This window comes from Pimephales promelas, chromosome 5 (genome assembly GCF_988280905.1).
Source record: "Pimephales promelas chromosome 5, fPimPro1.hap1.1, whole genome shotgun sequence".
NCBI classification, from domain to species: Eukaryota; Metazoa; Chordata; class Actinopteri; order Cypriniformes; family Leuciscidae; genus Pimephales; species Pimephales promelas.
In genome coordinates, this window is record NC_142773.1 from 20,553,153 (window position 1) to 20,579,073 (window position 25,921).

General features: G+C 37.1%; 1 protein-coding gene across 1 annotated transcript; it reads right to left on the minus strand.

Annotated features, from left to right (window-relative positions):
- Positions 1–799: 799 nt before the first annotated feature.
- On the minus strand, positions 800–24,397 carry LOC120495459 (integrin beta-1). Its single transcript, XM_039695059.2, has 16 exons — positions 24,119–24,397; positions 16,523–16,580; positions 14,565–14,650; positions 13,054–13,273; positions 12,762–12,932; positions 12,404–12,642; positions 11,604–11,759; positions 11,415–11,510; positions 11,204–11,293; positions 10,842–10,982; positions 9,564–9,766; positions 9,239–9,477; positions 7,307–7,529; positions 6,979–7,211; positions 6,707–6,873; positions 800–909 (listed from the first exon to the last, which is right to left on the minus strand). Exons 2-16 carry the CDS (start codon positions 16,578–16,580, stop codon positions 844–846), a joined length of 2,388 nt encoding a protein of 795 aa, XP_039550993.1. The 5' UTR covers positions 24,119–24,397; the 3' UTR covers positions 800–843.
- Between the last annotated feature and the right edge of the window lie 1,524 nt (positions 24,398–25,921).

Here is a 25,921-nt window from a genome sequence, read left to right on the forward strand (position 1 = left end):
TGTTCCACTCACAGACAAAGTAGAAAATGACCCTCTATCTTTCAAACTCAATCCAAGTCAAAGGCATTTAAATCAAACACTTGACTGATGAAATGTCAATTATATTGTGACAATTAAAAAGATACTAATGTGGATTCATTAATGTGCACAATAAAAAGGTCATTAATCCACCTGATTGCCAGACCAAAGAAAGGCAACTGAGCACACAAATCCATAGTCACATATAGACCTAAACATTATTGACTGGACTCAAATTTCCCAGAATTATGCAGACGACATGCGTCTACATTAAAAGCACCATGTGTACAAACAGCAGTGGTCCGCTACAGCTACCTACTATTACCAGTGACAGGACACTCCATCCACAGGTTCAGAAAGTTCCCTGTACCAACATAAGACACAAACAGACTCCAATGTTCAACTAGTTACTGAACTGAAGCAGACGGGTCTGGTAATTGTGTCTCGTCTTTGTGAATAACATTCTTAATGCATATTTGACCACATCTCACTTACAAAACCCCTGTCATCTAACCCAACACGACTGGTTTTAACATCCAGCAAAAACAAGGCAGACCTGTGGCTAAAAATAAAAAATAAAACAAATGATGAAAATTTAAATGGTCTAAGATTGCATAAAAAAAGTTTATACATACTGTACAGTTCCAAAACGATGCATAGAAACACAGGTTAATTGATTATACTGAACAGTGGCAAATGCACAGCCAAAGGGTGATTTAAAAACAAACACAAAAAAGAGAAAGAAAATAAAGTAAAATTCAACTCTTCCGTTCCTCTTGAATTGTTCTGCGTACAGTGTTGCTTGGAGTTGGACAGATTCGTCCATTACTTGCCCTCATATTTAGGGTTGACCACCGTCGTCACAGCACTCTTGTAAATGGGGTTCTCACCCTGAAGACCAACATAGAGAGACGATAATTAGACCAACCACGAATATATCTACACAACTGCCAGTTTAGGACACAGCAATATAGTAAACTTTGGTTGAAAACAAAAACAAAAAAAGTGTACATAATAACACCAACAAGCATTACAAAAGTCACACAATCAAACACAAACACTATACTTGAAGTAATTTTGTATATATGCAGCAATGTAAAAACTTTGTTTAGTATTGGACATTTTTTGTATTATGCTCTTTGAAGGAATAGTTCAGCCAAAAATGAAAATCTACTCATCCTCAGAAATACAACAGAATCTACAAGTAATCCACATGACTCCAGTCCATCAATTCATGTCTTGTGAACTGAAAAGCTACGCTTTTGTAAGAAACAAATCCTTCATTAAAGAGGAATTCCACTGTTGGCAAAATGGGGTTTCAATAAAACACGGCTGCTGCCTATACAGTGGAAAGGCAGAGAATTGAGAACAGTGTAACCAGAAAAAGGCTGTAGTCTTCCCTTATGCCAAATATGCAGGAAACCTTCAACACCCATAATACACTTGGCATGTTGCCATTCAAGGCCACTCACAAGTAACCAGTTACTTTTAGGTGAACAAGACCATTTGTCTCGGTCTCTGGTATCAGGAGAAAGGTTTATGGATCCTAATGGCGTCGTGAACACATATGTCCAACCAACACATATGATACTTCTCTGTACAGATGGTCAAGCTATATTGAACTTTAATTGTTGTATTAAAATGTATTCTTTCTATTATATTTCCTTTCTGGGGAGAAAATGTTGTCTGTTTTTCTCCCAAACGAGTGAATGTTTTACCATTATGTTTTGGTACACTTAACTGATAATAAGCAGCTCAGACTCTCTTCAGCCTTGATGGGAGCTCTCCTATTTGCTAGTGTCCTATGTGAATGCTGTAAAGGTGAAAATAATAGGGAAATAGGGATTTGGACCTTGGAAACGGTATAACTGCTGTGATCTCTGTAACTGTGTGAGGCGGCCTACGAACTCCTTTGTGAGTCTTGAAGCTGACTTCTGCTGATGAAACTGCAAACTATGTTCAGTAAAACGTTCTTACATTTTTTTTTATAATTCTGATGTCTTTATTCTTTATGTCTGGTTCTGGGTCTTTGACTGTTTACCCCTAACAGTACCAGTGTGCAAGAATTCAATGGGTAAACGTTTATTGGGAGTGAGTTACTTTGGTTTCCAGTGAAGGAGTGAAGGGGGGGGTTCTGTTTAGTCAGTTCCACTCAACCCCCCGACGAACGAATTGACTCGGAAAAAGATTAGCTAATTTTGATGAACGAATTCGAACAGGAGAGTCACAAAGAACAGAACAAGGTGAGCATTTGAGCTTATAAAACTTAAACTTTGTTATTTATTTTTTAAATGAGCGATCGTTTCACTTGATAAGACCCTTATTCATCGTCTGGAATCGTTTAAAGCCCTTTGAACAGTTTGCACTGAAACTGTCTCTTGGACCTTGAACCATTTGATTACCAGTAAAGTCCATTATATGGAGAAAAATCCTGGAATGATTTCATAAAAAAAACGTAATTTCTTTTCAACTGAAGAAAGAAAGTCATGGACATCTTGGATGACATGAGGGAAGAGTAAATTATCAGCAAATGTTTTTTTTAAAAGTGAACTACTCCTTTAATAACCCTCTGTTGAACTGACTGTCCGTGGGCAGGATACAAAAATGCGGAAGTATTAATCTGTAGTTCACAATCTGTGGCATTTTGCATCAACCAGTGGACTTTTGCTGACAAATAAATGCGAGTAAACATTGATTATTTACATATACTACTGACAATGTAAGAAAACAGGTTGAAAAATCAACGAAGTTGCACTGCATCACTTCTGGTCAAACTAGGAGTCCATAAACGATAATATTGCTTCCTCCAATAAAAGAAAATTCCACCCCCTTATTTATTTTTAAGGGTTTAAGCTCTCATTCTGAGGGCACACACTCAGGGCTAATTTCTCAAAATCTGTTCTGATGAAGAAACAAACAAACCTGAGGATGAGGATAAGTAAATCTTTGTTTTTGGGTGAATATTCCTTTAAGTGTAACAGAGTTAGATTCAAAAATTCATCAAAAATTAAATTTCTATCATCATTTACTTGTCGTTCCGAACCTGTTATAACTGAGTTCAAGGTTGTGTATTCCACAGATGAAAGTCATACAATTCCAATCAGTAAATAACACGCATTTAAATAGTGGAAAAGGCATATCCAAATAATTAGTGAATTAGATTAAATAATTTACAAGCCGTCCATATTATACACAGGTCTGAGCTTGTTGTTAAAGTGACCGAAAGAGGGAGGCAAAAGCACATGCAAGCAGTGAAGAAGAGTACAGACTCAGAGTGTGACGCCCTTATTTCCATAACCTGGATTCTGGAACTTATTAATGGGGCTCTTGTATATGGGGTTCTCTTGCTAGAGAGAGATTTGACAAGAAGAAAAGGTTTGGAGAGAGAAAGGCAGAAAGGAAAAAAACAAAACAAAACAAAATAGAATAGAATGAGAAAAACAGAACTGAAGAAAGAAAAAAGCCAGAAGAGCTGGCAGTTTTGACCAGTTCAGTGCATAGGTGTCAAACGATTAATCGCATACAAAATAAAAGTTTGTGTTTACATAATATATGTGGGTGCACTGTGTATAATTATTTTGTTAATTATATATATATACAGTGTTTCCTCTAGGATTTTTCCAAGCTGTGGGGGCAGGCCCATTTCCCCGGTGGGGGGGCCTTGTCTCCCCAAAGTATTATAATCGATCATGCGCATCCCGTGTGCAGAATGATGCACTTGAAGCAACACCAAGTCACAGCAAGCAATGCTTCACATTGAAAAGAACATAGCGAAGGGATTATATCTATAATATGCTTAGTAGGGCTGGACGATTTGGGGAAAATGTCATATTGCCATTGCAATTACTGAGGTCAATATTGGAATTGTGATATGCGATTCCGATATAATAAAATGGTTTCATGAGTCCAACTTGCTTGTTTCTAAAGTAAAATGCACACACAGATTAGTGATCATTCTGTGTATTAATGTTTATTTCTCAACTCAAACTACAGACAACACCTATAATGATCAATAAACCATCAACCAAACCATCATTACAGTGAAAGCTATCAACTTTTTTAAAAAAAATTATTAGGCTAAAAAAAAAATTTAACAAATTTTAAATTAAGTGAACTTCAAACAATCCCCACATAAACCCATAATAAAAACCATATTTACCTGTGCCCTTCCTGTCTAAACAGGTAGGATACAGAAATTGAATAAAGTTATCAAACAGTATGTGCTGCATGAATTATAAATTATATATAGAATAATCCTTATTAAAGCTACAAAAGTTCTTTAGTCCAGATCAGTGAGTAATTTTCTAATTTCCCTTTATTCTTTTAACTTGACTGACAGAACGCTTTATTCGCTGCTGGCCCTTTAAGAGCACCCGTTGCCGAGACGCGGATCTCACATGCGCCTCATAGCACAACTCCTTTCGTCCTTAAGACTTTTCTTACGTTATGAAGATACTCGACAAAACGACATTTTGGCATAATTGTGTGTGTTATTGTTCGTTCAAGCTCGGCACGCGTCAGTGCATGCGCATTATGGCGCGCGTCTTTCTGCGAGTCTCATTTAGGGCATTCACAGGCAGCTTTTCAGTTCTTGTGCAAAATGCGAAAAGGCATTTGCACGAATAAGAACAGGATCGTGTAACACTAGTCAAAGGATGATAAAAAAGAAGAGATGCTGCGTTAATAGCCCTAATTTGTTTATTTCATATAAAATCGCGGCATTTTGCGTTATATAATTGCATAGGTTTGAGATCGCTATTACGATTGCGATATGATTAATCGTGCAGCACTAATGCTTAGTGTATTCTATATGCAACAGTTTTTTGAGCCTTTTCTTTTAACAGTTTTAAATTTCAGTGCGCATGAAGAACAATAGCACTCTCTCGACTCCATGCTGTAATCTTACATAAAGGGAATGTGAAAGGTATGGGCAATAAACTCCACTCCAGCAAGATAAAGTCATTTTATGAAAACCATAGACCTTTATGCTTTATCTACAAATGAAGTATAATAATGGGAATATTGACCTTGAAGAGAGTGTCGCCGTGTCGCAAACGAACGCGACGAGCTGTGTGAATTCTGAATGGAGAATGACTGAGGCGAGATGACTTTCCGTTAACTTTAACTTAGCGACTAAAATTACACATTATGCAATGACTTTAGAAGTCTTGGAATATAGGGTGAAAACTTGATTGTGCTTTACAAAGTTTTTTATGCCTTTAGTGGGGCTTAACAAAATAACATAATACTATGCAGAATATCGGACGTCACTGAGAAGCTGCAGCCGTGGCGGGAGGATTTTAAGTGTGGCGGCCCGCCACGGGAGAATGAATGTAGAGGAAACACTGTATATATATATATATAAATACACACACGTGCATGTATATTTAAGAAAAAAAATATTATTTATATATAAAATATTTATATTTATTATTTATATTATTAATATTTGAAGAAGATCATTTAATGGACTGAAGCAACTTAGATTTACATGATTATCCATAAATCATTATTTAGAAAAGCAATTATGTAAAAAAAAAAAATGATACATCAGTATGATACACAAATTATGTGACTCAAATATGATACATCAGGCTTTTGAGGAACATTTATTTGTTTATCTCTCTGTATTTTGCCCCTCACAATTAAAACTACAGAGCTTTGGTCATAAAATAAGCATTCAAATATTATTATAAGATGCAATATTGGGAGATATAGAATGACAAGACAACGGATATTTATATGCATTTTATGCAAGTAGTCTTATTTTGTTATAAAGATCTCATTGATTTACATTACAAGCTATTAGAACTTCATTATAATTTTGGCCATATAAATAACATCTGCACCAAAACTAATTTTTTTTTCTCTCAAATGTGAACTCCATATTCTCATTATATTATATGGGGCATAAAAGCCAAAATATGATACAAATCATAAATAAAAAAAAAAGGAAAAAAAAAAGGTTGCATATGTGATTTATTTAAAAGGTTCAATAAACTGCTTCATTTAAAAAAATATATAATATTATATATATATATATATATGAAGAGTTCAGATGCAAAAGCCTCTAAATGCCATTTGAAATTTTCTTCTTTAATGATGATTTTTATCAAGCTTGTATATTTAAGTTCAGTGATTTCACTTAAATGGCAACGATAATTACCTATTAATTGTTATTTAAGTGAAATTACTGAACTTAAATATACAAGTTTGATAAAAATCATCATTAAAGAAGAAAATTTCAAATGGCATTTAGAGGCTTTTGCATCTGAACTCTTCATATATATATATATATATATATATATATATATATATATGTGCAGACCTATATGCTTTTTGAAAAGCTTCCGATCCAAAGTAAATTGTTCTTAAAGCACGACCCTATCTTCCTGTGTCTATTGCTGCAACATTCTGTAGGACTCATTCGCTGCAATACTAGCTGCGACCAGAAGGGGGTAGGAGTGATCGCCCCTGAGCCCAGAGAGGCCACACCCCACACAATGAGCCAGATATCCCATTACACCTATCTGCAGTGCTTTATAGAAATTAAAAATATGTAACTACATTCTGTCATTACCACAGGTTTCTCTAGTCCAATCAGGTGGCCACATAAGATATGACTGAATGAATATAACTCTTAACAGATACTTGAAAATGAAACGTAATCTAAATTAGAGAAACATACCGTGTCCCACTTGGCATTCATCTTCTCTTTCTCGAACTTGGCGAACTCTCTGCGGTCGTGAATAATCATGAGCAGCTTCCAGATGAGCAGAAGTGCTAAACCAATCAGAACGATTCCTGCGACCACACCCGCCACGATGGGGATGATGTCAGGGCCAGAGGGACACTCTGTCAACACAGACGCAAAGCATTATGGGACACAAGGTAAGCAACTAGTTAGGTTAAACTAAATTTAATCAAGGCGTACTGGTACTTATTTCATCCAGCATTTACCAAGTTCCTCGGCCACGTGGACCTCAATGGTGCTGTCGTTCTTAGACGCGTAGGAGAAGAAGAACCAGCAGTCATTAGCATCTCGCTCTTTGCAGTGATTGATGTAGGGTTGGTCGTGGGGCTGAGGAAGTTCGTTCTTCATCTTCACTACTTTAAGATTGAAGTAGGAGCATTCTTTCTCACACGTGTCTTTCTTGTCACCAGTACCAAATGCTCGGCACTGGACGCAATCCCTGTGAGGAAAAACACAGGCGAATATTTTAAGTGCTGCAAGAGGAGCATAACAAACAAGCCAGTTGTTTGAGCAAGTGTTCTGTTAATTACTTACTTGTGTTCAGTACAAACTCCAGGGCAGGTTGGGCAGATTTCACAGGTCGGACCCTGAAACTTTGAGTCTGTGCATTTACACACGCCACACTCGCAGGTGCCCCGACCATTACAGGTCTGTTTGTTACTGGCCAGGCAGGTGGAGGTGTCCAGAGAACAGTCGCATGCACTACCGGTGTAGTTAGCGTCACAAATACACTTTCGGCAATCACAACGGCCGTGACCTGAAAAGATAAAGAAACACTTTTAGTTTGTAACTTGTCATCTGTTTAATCATTTACTATTACCCTACTTAATTTCTAGGGATGCACAATATATCGGGCAATATACGTTTATTTTAATGTTATCGGCCCGATAAGAAAATTTGGACAATATATTAACGCCGAAAAATGTGTTTGGAGTGTCCGCGCGCTGGTCGCCGTCATGGTTTTGAATTGCTTCAAATATGATTTGAATCACTTCAAAAAGAAGTGGAACATGTGCAGAGCAAATCTTGCACATAGGCTACAAAAAAATATAACGAGAACCAGTGTTGGGAAAGTTCACTTTCTACATGAACTAGTTCAAAGTTCAGTTTACACATTTTAAAATGAACTAGTTCAGTTCATACTTCAAAAACTGAGCTAGTTCATATGGCTTTTTTTCCATATGTTGCAAGCTTCTTTTTTTAAATTATTGCCCATATACAACCACAGACAACAATTATTTTATCGACGGGCAAAGATTGCACAGAAATGTAAGATTTTTCCCATCCTCAACGACCTCGTCATAAAACCTGTTTAAATTATCATACGATGCTTCCTCGCTCGCTGCTTTGTCGACGGCGGCTGCTATGCAACACTGGTGGCTTGTGTTGCCAGATTGGGTGTTTTTTCGCTACATATTAAGGCCTGTTTAGGTGTGTTTTAGCCAGGTTTTCGCCTGGAAGGCTCTATAGAAATCTGGCACCCTATTTAACGAAGTTAAACAAAGGGGGTGTGCGTTCACAGACACCAGAATGAACGAGTTCACAGGAACGTTCTTCAGGCAGTAATACAGTACGTTCAGTTCTCGTTCGCCAAAAATATGAACGCGTTCACGAACTATCATTCATTGAACGTGTTCAGGCACAACACTGACGAGAACATTATAAATGTGTGCTTGGGACATTTTTATTTTACCTATATTTTACCAGGAAGTCTCATTGAGATCAAACATCTCTTTTACAAGAGAGACCTGGCCAAGGTGACAGCCATACATAAACACAACGGTAACACTTTACAATAAGGTTCATTAGTTAACTACATTAGTTAACATTAACTAAGAATGAACAATACTTCTATAGCATTTGTTAATCTTTGTTAATGTTAATTTCAACATTTACTAATACTTTATTAAAATCTTCTTAACATTAGTTAATGTACTGTGAACTAACATGAACAAACAATGAACAGCTGGATTTGTATTAACTAACGTTAACAAAGATTAACAAAAACAGTAACAAATGTATTGCTCATGTTAGTTAATACATTAACTAATGTTTAATAAATGAACCTTATTGTAAAGTGTTACCAACACAACATATTAAAAGGCTACATACAAAGTAGTAGCCATACATAAAACACAACATAGTGAGGAAAAAATAAATAAAAATAAATAAATAACAAAATGCTATGGCTTTTGGCCATAGAAAACCATTTACATGGCTTTTAAACAGTGAAGACTTGTGTTTTTATAACATCTAAAAATGTGGATTTAGATTTATCGGACAATATATTGGTTTTTAAATATTAAGAATTATCGTATCGGCCAAAATTTTCATATCGGTGCATCCCTATTTATTTAAGTTAACATTAATTGTATTTCAAGTAATGAAAATGTATTTATTGTTTTAGTCAAATAAGCTATTTTGTATATCCCAGGACAGAGAGAAAAAGAAAAAACGCTGTCGTACCTCCACAGAGCTTGTTGTTGGATCGGTCGCAGTTGAAGTTGTCGCACTCGCAGAACTTTCCGCTGTATCTCTCCTCTGGGTTGTCCCTTTTCTTACACTCACACGTTCCACAAACACAGTCTCCATTGTTGCTGCAGATGTCGGTGCCGTTATCCATGCGGCAGTTTGCGTCTAGATCTTCTGTTCTCACCTCGTCTTTGCTACATTCACAATTCCTTCCGATACGTCCATCATTGCACCTGAATATAAAGAGAGGTAGATATATATCAGTGCTGCCACTTGAGGATTTTATGGATGGTACCATCAGTGCCAGTATATAACTCACCTGCATGCTCCACACTCCAGTGTGCCGTTGCCGAAGTGACACGATGGGCTGTTTGGGATTCCGTCTTTATGACACTCACATTCACAGATGAAGTTGAGGACGATCTCCACCTCCTCAGTGAAGCCCAGCGGTTTGATCTTTATCGTCTCGGACTTGCCATTAGATGGACAACCCTTAGCTGTGATCGCTACCTCAAACTTCACCTATGACACAAGGATGAAGAGTTACCAGTGAGCAAAATACGCATTTTTAAAATTTTGCCTTGATTTTTAATTGCAGTCTTTGTAGTTTTTAAAATCAGGTTGCTAAATAGTGCATACTTTCATTTCTTTAAGGGCCCCTATTATGTATTTCTAAAAATTAACTTTCATGTAGTGCGTTGTGACATCGAGACGAAACATTAGTATATTGCCCGCCCACGTATTGCGTGCGCCGAACACCAGGAAAACACTTAAACCTCAAACCAGCAGCTGTGAGCAGGAGCTGTGGTCCACTATTACCTAAAACTGTGTCAATTAATGCAGATGTCGTTCTCGCTAGTTTGATGAAATATTTGTTTTACCAACATTTGTTACATCAGATCATTCACTCTAGAGCTTGGCTAATGTACATTGCATTCATGCACTGTTATTGATACAGTTTTCACGTATTCACCTCAATGTATTAGTAAAATAATCGGTTTGTTGATGGACATGTACTTGTTAATGCCGATGGGTGAGGAATTAGTTGCAACACCTCATAATGTACCTCAGACTGAGTAGGAGAAACGTCCTGCTCGAGTCGTCCTTGCGATGGAGGTTCGGGTTCTTCCTGTGTTTCATCATCGGATTCGCGCTCAAATTGATATGGTAAAATCGACGTCATTGTACGTTACTGTGTTTAGTTTAAGGTGTTTGACGCCTCAGGACAAGCAGAGCTGACGTTGTTATGACAGTTTTTTTGTTTTTGACGCACACATTGTTATGCTGTAGACCAATCACCACAGACTGAGCCGTCTAGCCAATCAGAGCAGAGTAGTTCGAGGAAATGAGGGATTTTGAGGTACATTGCTTCATTTGACGAGTCGTTTGAAAATCATTGAAAATGTGGTGATGTGCAAATGTATATTATGAGAAAATGAAACTTTTTTTTAATCTTTGATGCATGTAAACATGTGGAAAACTCATAATAGCATAATAAGGGCCCTTTAAAGATAAAATAGCAGCTAAAAATATTCCGTAATGACTCGTTCAAAGATGCAACTGCGTTAAATTTTTAACTAGAGGAAATTTTTCTGACCTCATCCCCAATGGAGATGTTGGAGCACTTCCTCCCGTTTTCTCCTTTTTCAATCACTCCATTCTTGCAGTGGGAGATGTAAGAGATGGACACACCTTCGGGCAGCCTGCTGTTCTCCAGAATGACCTCAGAGGACAGAGACTGAGAAAGACAGATTCAAGAAATGTATATTTAATTTAAGAAAATATAATATTAAAATAATTAAACACATGCAGGATAGTCTTTTTAATCTATTTATTTTCAATTCAATATGCTTTGATGCTTTCCCCTTTTTAAAATGTTGCAGAAATTTGGCAAAAAAACAAACGGAATTAGCTAAAAGAATTTACTAAATAGTATTTTCGCCTCTGTGATCTACTCACATTATATGCATCAATAATGAGATCTATCACATTGTTGGAGTCGGAGGTTAGAGTGCCCACAGCTGACTTTGGAATGAGGTTTTTCAGCTCCTGTAAATGAAACAAAAACAGTTTATCCAGGTTTTTTTTTTCCATGCAGTATTTTATTTCAACGAGTGTCACAGGATCTGACTTGCCCATTGATGTAGACACAGAAGACTGCTTTTCTCACCTGGTAAACAGGCTGGAACTCTTCAGTTACTGCAAAAATGGTCTGAATGTTGTTTTCGCTTAATTTTTGAACGAGATGTGCAATAGATGGATAGTCCTAAAAGGGACAGATTGAAAAATGAGACATATTTATATTCATGGAGGCTAATACAGAACAGTAATGACTCACATTGGTGTAACACACACTTACATAGTAATGGCTCATGGTGTACATGTTATCCTGCAGGTGGCATTTCCCATCATTAGGAAGCACGATGCCGCCCAGTTTTCCGTCTCCAGCAAAGTGAAATCCAGCATCCGTGGAAAACACAAGCAGACGGGTAACATTCCTCCAGCCAATCTGATTCTGATACACAATCAAGAGGAAGAATGAATTTCATTTCCAAAATCTGACAAGTCAGCAGAGTTAGAAGCTCCTTCACTTTAGTTTGACTTCAGATTACACTGATCCAGTAGACGGTGGACTCTTGGTAACAGCACAATAAAACGAATACAAATTAAACATTAAAAAATGTAATTGAAATTGCTGCATTTATTTGATGAAAAATACAGTAAAAGCAGAAATACTGTGAAATATATTCAAATAGAAAACAGGTGTTTTAAATTGTAATATTATTTTAAAATGTAACTATTTCCTGTGAAGGGAAAGCTGAATTTCCAGCATCATTACTCCTTCAGAAATCATTTTAATATGCTGATTTGGTGATCAAGAAATATTTCTTATTATTATCAAGGTTGAAAACAGTTTTTGCTGCTTAATATTTTTTGTATAAACTGTGATTTTAAATGGTACTTTTATTCAGCAAGGATTCATTATTTTGACTAAAAATTACAGTCAAGACATTAATAATGTTACAAAGATTTCTATAATAAACGCTGTTCTTTTGAATGGTCTATTCATCAAATAATCCCAAAAAATTATCACAGTTGTAATATAAATATATAATTTTATCATTTCATTATTAAGTTAATGAAATAAAAATGACAAACCGCGCAGACAGCCACTTGCATGATGGCATCGAACCCTCCCTCTGGTGAGTCCAGGTTTCCTGAGATCTGCTGTCTGCTGACAAGGGTATTAAACTGAGATCCGTCCTCAGTCAAACTCAGCACATTTTTATAGCTGAACGGACTGGTGCAGTTCTGGTCAGATGTGCAGGGGTTCAGCAGCTTGGCTGGTGTCGTGCTGATGTATGGCATGACGGTTTTTTCCACAAAAGAGCCAAAGCCTAGAAGCATTAACAAACATCAAAGGAAAAGTGTTTATGGAATCAGCAGCATAATTAACATTGCACTTCACCAACACAAATAGAGACAAATCCAGTATGGATCCTCTAAGGTTCCTTACCAATCCTGAAGTCAGATGTGATTGTTTGCATTTTTTTCATCAGGTGGGTTCCCAGGTTTTTGACATTCTCTAAATCGTCTTTCATTGAGAAGCTGAGATCCATCAGGTAGTAAAGATCTATGGGATAATCCTCAGCCCTCTTGAATTTCAGAGTGAATTTCTGAGCTTCACCTAGGTTGGAATGAGAGAAGATTATAGGATTAGACAAGCTTTCCACTGGACATCCAACTTTATTAGGTGATAACCTAAATCATTTAGGTGTTCCAGGAGTTGGGGTGGGAGTAACCAGTACCTGATCGGAGGTCTAGGGTGAGTTTCTGTGGCTGAATCTGGGTGATCTGGTCTGGCTTCAGTTTCACTCCGTTCTTTGTGCGGTTTGTTACAGGTTGGTTTTTGTTGACTGTAACGGCACCCCGAGGATTTTCTATGCTTGCATCAGAACAGCCCTTCTTTATCAGAGCATCAATCTCATCACAGCGTGTGGATTTCTGCTCACCCTGTTTCAGAAAGCTCTGCAGAAATAGGCAAGGGAATAAAAGGAAAGAGTCAACTCTTTAAAGAGAATTGCATTCTTTTGGGACAATATATCCTTGCTTGTTAATGTGTTATATTTCATAGAAAGCATAATGCTTTTTTGGAAATTACCTTTCATGTAATAGTGTAATACATCATTGATTTTTGAATACCATTTACATTCACAAGTCACATCTAAGTGCACAAAATGGAGTTAACTGCCTGAAAACGAGTCGTCTAATGGTAATTCCAGTCTCAATTCCTGCTCAAACCTACATAGGTTTGTTACACATTTGCATAATTCCAGCATATGGTCTTCATTGGCTACCTTCAAAGTTCTGAAAAAGCCCATACATTTACTCACAGATAGACCCTCCCCTTGAAGAAAGCAGGACAGAAGAGGTTAAAAGTGGACAAAAGAGAAAGAAAGACCAAGGATGCATGTAAACCTATTGTATGAGACCTCAAATACAAAATTAGGAATCTTTAAAATAGCATAATAGGGACACTTTCAATTTCACTATATTCAATTAAAATTCTTACAAGATGTCCAGCCTCTAAATTTTCAACTTTGTGATTAAACTTGCTATGGCTATATTAAGGTGAACAGTGAACCAGAAATGCCACCAAATGGAATTGCTGACAACAAATTAGTACTATAAATCTTGTTTTCAAATATAGGTCAGACAAAAAGATATTCACACCAAAAACTCAAGCCATTGGTTGAGCCAATGTTGCCGTGTTGGGCTAGTCAGGATGAGGATGTGCAGTGCGTCTGTTGAAACAATTAAGAGGGGGCACTATCCTTACAAAGCTCAACCCCCCCACCCTGCATTACATGCAGTTTAATGATAGTACACTTCCGGTCTCTCAAATGTAGTGTGAGATGATTGGGGCTTCCTGTCGTGCCGTAATCCGCTCCACATGTCAGAAACAAACATAATTACACAGGACGCTGACTCATAAACACTAACTAAAGGGTAAAATGTGCTCACGTTCTAGTGAAATGACCCCGGGTAAAAATCAACCACAGGCGAAAAATGGTGAGACAAGAGGTGATGTCACTCAAAGCATTTCAGAACGCTTAATCCTTTGGATACTTCGCTCTCCCATAAACAATTTAGGTTTTGAGCACAGAATCTTTGGTAGAATGACAGGATGTCCTCTACAGACTTGGATAAACAAATAATCTGACCACAGGAAATAGTTTCCCTAATAACATGCTTTCCCCCCCTTAAATGCACATCGTTGCAAAAGCAGCCATTTCCTTCTTTAATGGTTTAAACTCACCTCGTCTGTACACCAGCCGCACTTTTCTCCGGCCTGAATGCATTCGCCACAGGACTGGGCCGAGGCCTTGGTGCATTCGTTACCATCTGCACACACACATCAATCATCATCACTCGCAATTCCCTCCCACCATTAACACAGGCAATCCTAAGCAAAGAGCATTTAATAACCAACACTGTGGTCAACCATACGCAACATGATTCCCTCTCATTTTAAAATAGACACAAAGACGGTCTGGAGTGGCTATATTCTGTGGGGGAGGTCATGTGAACTGTATTAATGATGGCATCCTTACTGCCTTCTCTAATGACATAATGCAAGCCACGAGGCCAGTGCTCCAAGAATACACCGTGCTGAATTGTAGCAGATCGCTAGATAAAAATGATACATATCCCGCCTATCATTTTGAATTAAAGCTATGGATTTCTCTCTCTATCTTTTCTTGGATTCCACAGTGCTGCCATATTTGAGATATCCCTGGAATGAAAATCATTGCAAATGCCTAACAGATGATCATCTGGACAGCATTGCAAGAATTTGATCAGGTTCTGGTCTGGTGTGTGTTCTGAGTGAGAGGAACTTCCAAAATAAAATCACTCAAAACGTCAAGCTGCTTTTACTCACATGCTATCATACTGATACAGAGAGGTCGAAAGTCTGACACCACAATGAAAATGTGATTTAGACTATTCAATTGTTTTAATTACACTTTAATTTAAAATAAAAAACGCTAATTTAAAAAAAATATTCTTAATGACAACAAAACGTGACAAAATTAATGAGAAATTAAGATTTGGTATTATTATGCTTCCACTGAAACTCAAAACAAGCCCTCCAGGACTTTGCAGGGATTTTTTTTTCTTATTGTTGCAGAAACAAATGAATCAATTCACAGATTTTCACAATAAACCTAATCATACTTTTGTTTTTTGTTTGTTTTGTATGTTAACTTCAGTAATTAACATTAGGTGAGGACATCAAAAATCACACTGAAACCCACACCAAGTTTTTGACAGCAAATTCTCATGATATTATCATTATACAGAGATTTATTAAAAGGAACAATTATCAGATTATCAATATTTTAAACCCAAGATGGAAAATAAATTATACTCAGTCACTACAGAAAATTCCACAACTCAAGTGAAAAAAAAAAACAAGACTTAAAGGGATAGTTCACTTTGAAATTAATTTGTGATATGTTTGAGCTTACCTCAAGGGCATCCAAGATGTAGGTGTCTTTGTTTCCGCAGTATTTTCAATTTTGATATTTTTAGGTCAAACCGTTCTTGTCTGTCAGTCATATAATGGAGGTTTATGGGGTTCACCTCAAAAAGCATGCACAGAGAGGTCCATATTAAACATGATTTAATGACTCGTTAATGTATGTACACATTGATGGCCTAAGACACGAAACGAGCGGTTTGTGTGAGAAAACAAACAGTATTTATATCGTTTCAGTATTTAGATCACTTCCGGCGCTTTCCGGCGCAGGCACAGAGAGAAGCACCTGTGCCTTCAGATCAGTTGGACATGGCTGTTAACAAGAGGTAAAAACAATATACTGTTCATTTTCTCACACCAACCGCTCGTTTCGTGTCTTAGGCCATTAATGTGTACTTACATTTACGAGTCATTAAATCATGTTTAATTTGGACTTCTCTGTGCATGCTCTTTGAGGTGGACCCCATAAACCTCCATTATATGACTGACAGACACGAACGGTTCGACCTAAAAATATCAAAATTGAAAATACTGTGGAAACAAAGACACCGACATCTTGGACGCCCTTGAGGTAAGCCAAAACATATCAAAAATTAATTTCAAAGTGAACTATCCCTTTAAAAAAATGAATTCAATAAATGCACAGACAAATTGCACAGATGCATTTTCACTAGTGGCCTCAGACTTTTGAACCCCTCTGTATATCTGATGCATTTGAAATCACAAGTTCTTACCTTGTTGTGCCCTGCTGAGTCCAAGAAGCACAAAAATCAGGAGCAGCCTCACATCCATCTGAAAACAACACAAGCACAAGAGTCAAAATCACCCAGGAAAACATATTGATTTGCATTGTATTTCTTTGAAATACTAAAATATATACACAACACAAATATATATATATATGTATATACAGTATATATTATTTTAATAGATACTAACAACAACAACAATTAATCCATATTAACAATTGAATTAAATATAAAGCCTTTTTGATTAAACCAATAGTAGTGTGAAAACATTAACATTTAGAGGAAGGGTGTGCCTATGCGTGTATGACTACTCAATGTGTAGGCAGTGTTACAAGGTCACTTCCTGTTTCTCCTAGCAAAAATGCTTGATCTCAGGAAAGAATTCCAACAGTTTGCAGTGAAGAAACAGATTCTTCTTCATTTTGCAGACACTTTCTTAGATCTAAAGTGACTGTTTTACAAGGACAATCCCACCACAACACTCAGGTTACTTAAGGTTATCTTAACGGCTTACAATCACATTGAGAAGTCAAATATTACAAAGCAAGTACAAAACCTAGTTGTTGCTACAGTCAGCAATGAAACGCGCACAGAACGAAGCCAGACAAGCACGCACAGACATCCAGGAAAAGAGAGAGAGAGACTCTACTCCCATATTTGGTAACACGATGGATCTGCTCTTCCAAAAAACACTCCGCTGATGAAACAAAGACGAGGAGGTTTACCTCAATCTATCAAGTGTACAGACACCAGTGCCAAAGATGCTGATTTGGCCTTATTAGGCATGGCCGCGAGTATAAACAAACAATAGTGTTACTTAGTGTCCTAAAAAACACTCCAGCCACAGGTGGGAAAGTTTTCACAATCCAGCATAAGAAATACACACGTAAAAGACGCAAATCTAGCAAAACTCCTGTGGTTTTGAAGCAGAAGGTGTGTGAAAAGGCTCATTTTTCTTTGTTTAAAGCAGAATAATGTCTACTGTTGAGACTGGACAGGTGAGTGAACTGCAGTAGACTCACTCAACTGTTACTCTATCTACACACACACAAGACCTGTGAACACTTGAAGATAAGCAAACAGTGCTTCTTTCAGAACACTGCTGGCGTTCATTTAGACCACAGAATCCAGTGTGTGTGTGTGTGTGTGAGAGAGAGACCATGAAGGACAGCGAGTGATTTATCTTGGTCCCATGATGGCATATACATGTACCCCCTAAATAATATTATTATTAATAATAATTCATTCATTTGTGATAAATTAGTATTTATTGTACATTTGTCTATTTGATAATAATTTTCCATTATTATATTGTTTTAACTTATTTTTCACTTTTGCGATAGAAATGTAAAGTTTTTGTTGCTATAAAAAGCACTACAGTAGTTGTCAGTCATGTAAAGCATGCAAACTTGTATCTAGGGGTGTAACGATACACTCATGTCACAATTCACGATGTCACAAGCTCACGATAGTTTAAGCCAAAATAAAGGAGAGGTATTTTTATTATTAAAATATAAATATCATTATTACTGTATTATCAGGACACACGAACATTTTGTATCATACATTTTATTTAACATTATATATATATACACATATACAGTATATATATATAGTAGTTTAATATGGTGTCACTGAAACCATATTAATTTCTTCGTTTAATTTCTTCTCACGCAGTACTTTCAAACTAGACATTCGTTGGATCTTGGACTTAGATTAGGCCACTCGATTGAATATTTTTACAATATTGTTCGGATCTTTCAAGTTTTAGATGAATGGACTTTAATGGATGGACAGAAATCTCTTAGGTTTCATGCAAAATATCGTCATTTGTGTTTGGAAGTTGGACGAAAACCTTATTGGTTTGAAATAGCATGAGTCAAGTCACATTTATTTATATAGCACAGTACTTTTTACAATACAGATAGTTTCAAAGCAGCTTTACAGAGGTAACACAAGAAACTTTTTTTGTTTTTTAAAAAAAGCTATTAATTTAGTTACACATACATATACATATATCCGCTCTGGAGTAAACCGTGATGTCATCGTCCAGCTCAGTACAGTTCTTGTATAATAGTGTCAATGCAGGCAGGTCAATATATTATTGTTGAAAATTAAATAAAATGTTAAATTTAATGTCCCCAACTGAGCAAGCCAAGCCAATGGCAAAAAAGAAAAAGGTGACAATGGAAAGGGTGAAACATGAGGGTGAACTGAATACATGCAGAATTGACATTTCTGGGTGAATTATACTGAAAAATACAGTAAGCTGAGTCACCCATCTGTTTCATACCGTTCTTTTTCGCTAGTGGAAAAAAAAACAGCTTCAAAATTCAAATGTGAGGTATGACTGTGTGTTATTGATGTGATAGAACAAATACATTATATGAAAACTGCTATTCCGAAAACCTAAGCTCTAAAATAAGCTCTTAACCATAGCTCTTCTGGACAACAAAATCAACATTTCTCTAAAGCACACTATTTCACATTGAAACTGAAATAGGGAAAGAAAGGAAAAGAGTGAGTTTTACAGTAATACAGGCCAATTGCATCCTAATACTATTATTTTGTTTCTACACAATGTAAATGCAGTTGATCAGGAAAATAAAACTGAATATCACTTTAAGTGTTCAAGGACACCATGTGCAAAACATCAGTCTACTCTGCTGACTCAGGCATGGGAAGTTCCTTTTTGAACACATCACTGGTGTGTCAGAGCATCATTTCCAGGTTATTCCTTCTGGAGAAACATCTGAGCTTCAGAGTGATTCATCTTTACAATATCCACACATCAACCAATCAGGTTTAAAAACTAAATTTTCAGCTATTATCAGTCTTCAGTGCCACATGAACCTTTCATTCTAATGTGCTGATTCAATGATGAAAACAGTTGTGCTGCTTAATATTTTTAATTATAGTGTAGGTTAGGTTTACAGAAACCAATCAGCTTTCAATCAAGTCCAGAAACACACGTGTTCATGAACCAAAGCATCCACTGAAAACCTATCTTTGAAAGATGTCATCATGGTAATAATAATAATAATAATAATAGTATGCAGAAAATCTTTGAACACTTTTTTACTTCAAACCCAGTGACATCATAGTAGACTAAATTTCAAAAATAAGCTCTTCAATGCACAATGTACTCCCAGTGACCTCATTGGTCATGTATTTGACAGATTCTCATTTATAAGTCTCACTGGCGCAGAGGCAGATTGAGCTGCGAGACAGCTGGTTCTTTAGCATGCCGTTTCATTCTCAGTGGTTCTGTGTAACACTATCTTCAGGGAGAGTAAGTGTGTGGGAGAGAGAGACAGAGAGCTTTTCAATTCAGCCTTGTCTGCCTTCCCTAAGGCTGTGTTGTGTGTCAAGACCTTGAAAATGCAGCCCTGGGGTCAGGGTGTTTCTAGATGTAAATTTAGTGTGTGTGTGTGTGTGTGTGTGTATTGAACACTCCCTTCAGCTGCCTGGAGCGTCTTTGATACTTAATGTTCCAAAGCTCCGCCCACATCAAATAATCAGATCACATTTCCGCTTCAGGCAACACACTCTTTTACCAATGTTTAAATTACAAGTGTGCATAAACGGTCTTTAAATTACAATCAAAAGTGAGGCACAAATACATGTCAGCACAAACGTTATTTATGGGAAGAGAAATATGAACAGACTGAAATCGTACTATTTTCAGTCCACATCAAAGCAAAGCAACTCATTCAGTAACCGCTCTGATAGAGTGAGTTCAGATTTGTCTGACTGATTTAAAAATTGTCTTTTGAACTATTCTTTAAAGATCTTGATTCAAGAACCGTAATTTGGAAATCAGGCTACACTGATTGCACTGTATTTGATTTACTACAAAGAATCAGATCATAAACTCATTTTTTAATTGCATCACATTCAATGCAGACAATACAAAACACATAAAGATGTGACAAAGCTGTATGCCTGTAATTGTCTCAGCTTTTTGATGCTTTAAACAGGAATTCTTAAGTCACGGTTCTCGGTTATCCACTAATGCGGATTTATGTGACTGTCCAGACAAACATGCACACAGAGTGGCCATTAACCCTCCACAGCAGGGCGGCCATTTCCTTAATTAAACTGCCTCACACTGCCAACCCCCTCCATCACACACACTGCTAAGTGATGGGCGATCATTTACCTCAGACGGTGAGCGGCAGACAGATTGGGGAAACTCCACCTTCACAAAAGTGATGCAGACTCATACTGCAGTAAAGGCCTTCCTAATACGTTAAAGGTACAGTGACAATTTCAAATATCCTAAGCAAGGCATTCATATGTTAATATACCATTAAATGAAAACATTATCAGAACATTTGATTAGCCAGTCATATTAGTTTCTATATCAACCAATGGTGTGAGGTTGGGCTTTTCTTTCAGAACAATGGCAGACAGAGGAGTGTTTGAGAAAAATTTTGTTACAAACCTTTTAAAACTACCTCAAACTCAAAACTCTTTCAATCTTAAACTGCTTTAAACTTTCTAGCCATGGCGCTCTCACACCAAAATAAAAGTACATCTGAACAAACTTCTTCAATTTATAAAGCTGTTCACTGTAGCAGAAATAGCAGACTTTTTATATAATGTCCTCTTCACAGTAAGCTGTAACTATTACAGCAGACGCAACTCTCTTAGCACTTTTAAAAAAAGTCTAGCTGTGGGCTCTTCAGATTACAATGACCAATTTGTTTTCAATGCCTGGCTGCCCTGCCCCCATTTTTCTCTCATTATTAATGTGTAATAACAGTTCAGGCGACAGGAACTGAGTCAAAGCAACTGTCTGGAGCATTGAACAATCTGACTCAGTCTCTACGCTTACCTTTATGACCTACACTGACCTTTGATTGTGATATCCACAATGGCAGGTTAAATGATGCCACCCTGCTTACAGTATAGATGCCAAAAATGGCTGGCCCTGAACACCCACAGGAAAGTATTAGCTCATTTCAGACCCTTATTTCCCAGCTGGGATGGTGTAGAGCCCTTCAAAGGTGCATTGAAATAGCAATTTGGACCTTCAACCTGTTGGTCCCATTGAAGTCCACTATATGGAAAAAAAAAATCCAGGAATGTTTTCCTCTTGAACCTTAATTTCTTTTCGAACTGAACACTGAAGACGGACAGGCATGGACATCTTGGATGACATAGGGGTGAGCAAATTATCAGGAAATTTTGATTCTGGAGTGAACTAATCCTTTAAAGTTGCAATGAAATGGAAGCAGCAACATTTTTTCCGTATTATGACATACATCCAAGGGTAATAACAGGTTACTGAAAAAGAAAAGGTAGGGCGAGGATAGACATCGGTTGTTTACTGAATTTTGAAATGGCAAATGAGCTGGTGGCACAGCAGTTTTAATTTGACTAAATGGTGTCACTTTCACCGGAAAATCCAGTTATGACATTTTTATTAAAAGTTGCAAGGTCAGGAAAAACTTTTAAAATGGGTGAAAAAAGAAACATACATTAAGTCTTTCACAATAAGATGTATAACATGCATTTAGAAATAGATGCATTTTCATTTCATGCTGACTTTAACATTCATCACTTCTTAGTGGATCTTATAAATCAATAGTCATTAAAGCTGTTTGATTCAAACGCAGACTCTTTATCCTGCATGTTCAGATCCATCCTCTTTCTTTTCTCTCCCAGTGAAAAACTTTGCTGCTAATAACAGAGCACTGCCTAGATACAAACGTGCGCACACATGTACAAACACACAGGAAAAAAATAAGTCCTACCATTTAGTCTTCCCTCACAGTTTTACAAATCTTTGTATTGGTACTCTGCAATTCCTACCTATGTAAATTGTTTATTATTTCGACAACATTTTACATTCATTACACATTTTTTCTTCATTTTAGCCATTCCAAATAACTGATATTGCAACCACAGCTTTAATATTAGGCTACTGATACTATTAAACTATAATAAATATGGACCTCCCCTGAAACAGTGTAAGCTTTGGATTTTGTCTCCTTTCCTTCACAATTTTATTGTAGCAACAACAGTAGAAATAATAGCATTTTTGGCAGACTACCATTTTCTATAAGGGTATAGGTTTTGTCAGGATATGCAAACAGACATTCCACTCAGCAAATCTAATTTCTGTGAGATTTAAAAAAATATATATTATAGGCTAATAAGGCTACTATTATATTCATTCAAGTAAATCGCATTACACAGGATCGTTCATTCGATAGTATTCGTATGCCGAAAGGGATATAGTTGAGTGTGACGAAAAAAGAGCTGAGTCTCCAAACCAGGATTAAAGAAAAAAATTTCAAACTTTATAATATGACAGTTTAAAAAAACAGTCAGAACTTTAGCAGTCACCTACATGTAGAGTACTAACAGATTACACTTAACTGTAACATAGAAACATTTCTTTTCTGTAAAGCTCCTTTGTGTATTGCGAAAAATGCTATAAATTAATAATTGAACTACTTGAAATGAGCAATATTTAGCTTGCTACAAGTTGCTAGTCATCAGTAAAATGACACAAAATGACATCAATGCAGCATCATGAAACAGTTTTCATTTACCAATACAGTCTAGAGTTACCAAAATAATTTAACTGGTCACGTGACGTCACCCCGTTGAGGCGACCCGCTCTCAGTACAATAAAACAGCTTTTATTAGGCTGGTATCTTGATTTAATGCAAGTTACATCACTTTAAAATACTAAAAGCACTCCTCATTTCTTTTATATGGGAAAAATTTTCGTGAGAATTTTTTTTTTTACTGTGAGTTCAACTTTAAGACATCCGGCAAAAAATACAACATTCTTCCACACGATCACGTGACCGGGATGGATGGATGTGAGAGTTTAATGCAGATCCGCTGTGGGATCTTTCCTTGTAAAATTGGCCCGTTAGCATTCCACAGACCTGTCCATGTCTAATGCCATGACTCAATTTCTCCTAAAACATCACAAAGGACGAGCATGATGCTCTTCATCACATAGGCCTAACCGCAGTCATAGTGGTGCTGTAAGAATGACAAACTTCTCCCGGCCGATGTGCTATGAGTATGAATCTCAATTATATGATTCTTTAATATGCATCCGCCAGGCAGATCATAGGTGGTCTAACGTAATGTGTTCAGCATGTCCTAAAGAGGATCATGACTCACGTAAAAACGGCCACATCATTTTCGACTTCCAGGGAGGCATATTTACACAAGCAACTACCAAATAAAGCATTGTTCATGGGGAAGTTAACCCCCACAGCCCCCCTTGGACCCAACGGGATTCTCAGGCTTGCAGATGACTTAACAACAGATGTTGGGGACACGTAAGACGCAACAAATAGATCAAAGATAACAGACGTCTGGGAAATACAGCCTTAAGGGACAAATCTTTGAGTGACACACATTTGGGGCAGATCCACGTCTGTCCTTTGAAGCGAAAGGATAGGATCCCCACCCAAAGTTCATGACCCAATATCATTTTCCAGATCGAACCCTAGCTCGTGGCTTATAAAGACAGTTTAAATACCCCGTTAAACAAACGGCCCTAAACCAAAGTTCTTTTAAAAAGTTATATTTAATGACCCTTACCTTAACACGTGTTCCCCGGCGATTCTTCAATCTATCACACGCTCTTTTAAAAACACATTTGTTATGAAAATAACCCTCCGACAGCGTTTGGTCCAACAGTCAGTTGCCCGTCCGTGGAGTCTTTGTTTCCGAGGGGCACTTGAATCAACAGCTGGTTGCAAAGAACTAAAACACGTGATTTATTTTGCCTACAACAAACAAAGCATGGATATTGAGGAAAATAAATGACTAAATGTGGGCAGAGAGTCCAGCTCGCCCTTCCACACTCGGCGTGTCCTCGGTCCGGATGGGGTAATGTGTGTGTGTTGTGTTCGGGTGGATTGTGAGATGGGTTGGGTTTGCAGTGGCAGCCTCTCCCTTCCTCCGCCCACAGGAAATAATGGTAATGTTTTAAAGGAGTAGTTCACTTTAAAAAAAAACAAAACAACAACATTTGCTGATAATTTACTCACCCCCATGTCAACCAAGATATCCATGTCGTTCTTTCTTCAGTCGAAAATAAATTAAGTTTTTTTTTTTGATGAAAACATTCCAGGATTTTCTCCATATAATGCACTTTACTGGTAACCAAATGGTTCAAGGTCCAAAAGACCGTTTCAGTGCAAACTGCAAATTGTTCAAGACGATGAATAAGGGACTTATCAAGCGAAACGATCGCTCATTTAAAAAAAAAAGTAACAAAGTTTAATATAAGCTCAAATGGTCGCCTTGTTCTGTCCTGTGATGCGCGTTCGCGACTCTCCTGTTCGAACTCGTTTATCAAAATGAACTAATCTTTTTTTCGTGTCATTTGGTTCATTCAACGAACGAAATGAACGAATTGACTCCGGAAAAGAGTTCATTTTGATGAACGAGTTCGAACAGGAGAGTCACGAAGGCGCATTGCAGTACAGAGCAAGGCGACCATTTGAGCTTATAAAACTTAAACTTTGTTATTTTTTTTTTTTAAATGAGCGATCGTTTCACTTGGTAAGACCCTTATTCATCGTCTAGAATCGTTTAAAGCCCTTTGAACAGTTTGCACTGAAACTGTCTTTTGGACCTTGAACCGTTTGGTTACCAGTAAAGTCCATTATATGGAAAAAAAAATCCTGGAAAGTTTTCATCAAAAACCTTAATTTCTTTTTGACTGAAGAAAGAATGACATGGACATCTTGGATGACATGGGGGTGAGTAAATTATCAGCAAAAAATTTTTTTACAGTGTAGATAGTTTCCTCATAGTTCCTCATATATGCGAAACGCCTCGAGTGATCTCGCAGCAAAAAATTTAATTACACCATGTTAGACCCATATAATATTGTAAAAACGTTACGTTCTGTCTCACAATACAAAACATTAGTAGGCTATATTTAGTTTTTCCTCAAGTCTGAATGATTATCGTCGCATCATCCAATAATATGATTGTAGATATAGCGACCTTTGCTCAAGGTTTCACAGACAGAGAGCTCCTTTGTTTACTTTTTTAATGTACAAATCAAGTTCAACTTAGCTGTTCCTGGATCAGTCAGAGCGAGTCTGGACAGTTTCCGGTGTGTCCCAAAGATGTACTGATTAGATGTCATTACTCACCAGTGAAGAACTCATATTACTGAGGAAAACTGAACTTTATGGAACTAGTCAAGAAAACTGCCCAAGCCCTGATGAGCAACTATATTTGAATGTCTTACTGACTAATCCAATTGCATTGAGATTAAAAACAGGGAGGAAACCAGTATGCCTTAAAAATTCTGAAACTGTCATGACAAGAGCAACTGCTGTGGTAAAATGCTATCTGCCTTTGCATGTAAACAGCACCTGATTG